The sequence below is a fragment of the Pteropus vampyrus genome, unplaced genomic scaffold (assembly GCF_000151845.1).
Source record: "Pteropus vampyrus isolate Shadow unplaced genomic scaffold, Pvam_2.0 Scaffold715, whole genome shotgun sequence".
NCBI classification, from domain to species: domain Eukaryota; kingdom Metazoa; phylum Chordata; class Mammalia; order Chiroptera; family Pteropodidae; genus Pteropus; species Pteropus vampyrus.
Window position 1 is genome coordinate 240,622 of NW_011889496.1, and position 3,061 is coordinate 243,682.

The window sequence follows — 3,061 nt, forward strand, 5'->3', positions numbered from 1 at the left end:
TGTTGCAGAACTCATGTTTGAGGGAAGGCTTTTATCTATGTGAGCCTTGCTCTCTTCCTCATGCATCTGCCGCATGGACTGTCTAAATGGTCTTGGAAGCTACTGGATGTGACTCAGCCAATCTAGCTTTGGAGATTCGAAAAACAGACCCCTTACTATATTTACATTGTATGTTACTTTTGGCAAAGCATTTTATCCCCTTGTACTTTAATTTCCCATTTATTAAAATACAATAATTATATATACATATATACATAATTATATATGTATATATAATTATTGTATTATATATATATATAATATATATAAAATACAATAATTATATATATATATAATTATTGTATTTTAAATATATTTGTATCTTAATTTTGCACTAATCTGGTGGTACTGCATCTAAACTTCTGTATTTCATTTCTTAATTAAATTTATTAGGGTGACATTGGTTAATAAAGTCATATAGGTTTCAAGTGTACAATTCAAAAATACATCATATGTGTGTTCATCATCCCAAGTCAAATCTTCCATCACCATGTATTTGAATCCCTTTACCCTTATCTACCTCCACCTTCCCTCTTTTTCTCTGGTAACCACTAAACTGTTGTCTGTGTCTATAAGTTTTTGTTTGTCTTGTTCTTTTGTTGCTTTCAGTTTTATATCCTGCATATGAGTAAAATCATATGGTTCTCAACTTTTTCTGTCTGACTTATTTCACTTATCATGAAATTACTCAGCCATAAGAAAAGATGAGACACTGCCATTTATGACAACATGGATGGATATTAAAATTATCTCATTGTGGTTTCGATTTGCATTTCTCTAATAGCTAGTAAAGTTGAGCATCTTTTCATATATTTTAATAGATTGTATAATATGTTCACTTAGCTAGAGTGAGACAAAAGTGGAATTTGAATGTACTTTTTATTTCCAACTTCTAATCAATTATTCTACACAAAGGATTGGATCAAAGGAAAGTTTTCATTCAAATTTGTTCTCTGAGAACTTGGTAAATATATCAAATTTGCCATGAATTTTGTCTGCTCAAATATTGCTTCATTCAAGCTTTGTAATTTTGTTAAATAGATTTTTAAAAAGCAAATAACAGGAGGATTCTGTCCACTTTACAGAGTCATACAAATTACACCTGGAGAATGAGCAATTGAGTTTCCTGCCTTCTTTCCATATGCAGTAGATGGGGATGTCTTGCCTATAGAGAAAGGATGGTATAATGAAAGTCAACCTCATATGCCAACAGAGATATACTGGAAAAGCATTGAACTTGGAGTCAGGAGCATCCAATTTCATTCTGTGTGATCTTGGACAAATTATTTCTAGGCCTAATTTGAAAAAATATATATATAAACTCCCTAATATTCATTTTTGTTTAAAAGTTTCAGTTCTAATTGTAATTTAGGAGGAAGTGAAGATATAAAGCAGAAGAGCTGTTACTGTGATAAGGTTATTGGTGCTGGGTTATATCAATGTCAATAAACATAGGTTGGTGCTTGGGACATAGAAGGAATTTACTTTTCTGTGCCCACAGTCAATCATGATCACCAAAATTCTGGACACAGGCAATCAAACAGCAACAACACATTTTATTCTTCTGGGATTTCCAACACAGCCAGGCTTTCAGCTCCTCCTCCTTTTTTTTTTTTTTTGGCAATCTACCTGCTGACACTGCTAGAGAACTTTCTTATCATCCTAGCCATCCACAGTGATGGACAGTTGTACAAGCCCATGTACTTCTTTTTGAGCCATCTTTCTTTCCTGGAGTTGTGGTATGTCACAGTCATCAGCCCCAAGATGCTGGTAGACTTCTTCAACCATGACAAGATCATTTCCTTTAATGGCTGCATGACTCAACTTTACTTCTTTGTGACCTTTGTCTGCACTGAGTATATTCTCCTTGCCGTCATGGCCTTTGACCGCTATGTAGCCATTTGTAATCCACTACGCTACTCAGTCATCATGACCAACCAGCTTTGTGGTACATTGGCTGGAGGATGCTGGTTCTGTGGATTCATGACTGCCATGATTAAGATGGTTTTTATAGCTCGACTTCACTACTGTGGCACACCACGTATCAATCACTACTTTTGCGATATCTCTCCACTCCTCAATGTCTCCTGTGAAGATTCTTCACAAGCTGAGCTGGTGGACTTCTTCTTGGCCCTCATGGTCATTGCTGTTCCCCTTTGTGCAGTGGTGGCATCTTATGTCATTATTATCACAACCATTATCAGGATCCCTTCTTCTCATGGCCGCCAAAAAGCTTTTTCCACCTGTGCCTCTCACCTGACAATTGTAATTCTCTTCTATTCCACGACACTTTTCACTTATGCTCACCCCAAGCTTATGTATACCTACAGTTCCAACAAAGTGGTATCTCTTCTCTACACTGTCATTGTCCCACTCCTCAACCCCATCATTTACTGTCTGAGAAACCGTGAAGTAAAGTCAGCCCTCAAGAAGACCATACTTTGTAAATAAATTGGACCCAGGGAAAATAGGGCTTTGAGTAATTAAAAAAAAATTATAGTATCTCTTCAGGCCTGAATCAGGAGATGATTACTACATATTTTCTCCAACACTCTTGCTTTTTTGTATCTACCAACCCTCAGTACTTTAACATTGCTCTCCCATGTGTTGTCTGTGTGTGCACAAACTGTGTGTGTATGCACAAACGGCTAGAGAATTATATTTCCAAGAAGTAGCCTCTACTTCTAGGTCAGCAGAAAAGTTTAAAACATTTTACAAAAATTACTTGTTATAAAGAAGAGAAAGGGAGAAAAGGAGTGAGGAAGGAAAGAAAAGAGGAAGATAGATACTTTCTTCATTCAACTAACAAAAATAAATTTCAAAAAGGATAAGAGTTTAATATAAAACAATATTTCTACTCTTAAATTAGGGAAATGCTTTTTAACACACTATTTAGCCTAGAAAAGTAAAATAAAAAGATAAAAATCATGTAATGAATAATGTATAAAAGCTTTTAAAAATGGCAGATAAAATTTATAACAAATAACAAATGAAAATATTTACTATGTATATAATAATATAT

General features: G+C 34.6%; 1 protein-coding gene across 1 annotated transcript; it reads left to right on the forward strand.

Moving 5' to 3' along the window:
* Positions 1–1,546: 1,546 nt before the first annotated feature.
* LOC105309296 (olfactory receptor 6Y1-like) lies at positions 1,547–2,526 on the forward strand. The gene is given in 2 exon segments (XM_011385423.2): positions 1,547–1,642; positions 1,645–2,526. Coding segments are annotated over 2 exon segments (978 nt in total).
* Positions 2,527–3,061: the final 535 nt, after the last annotated feature.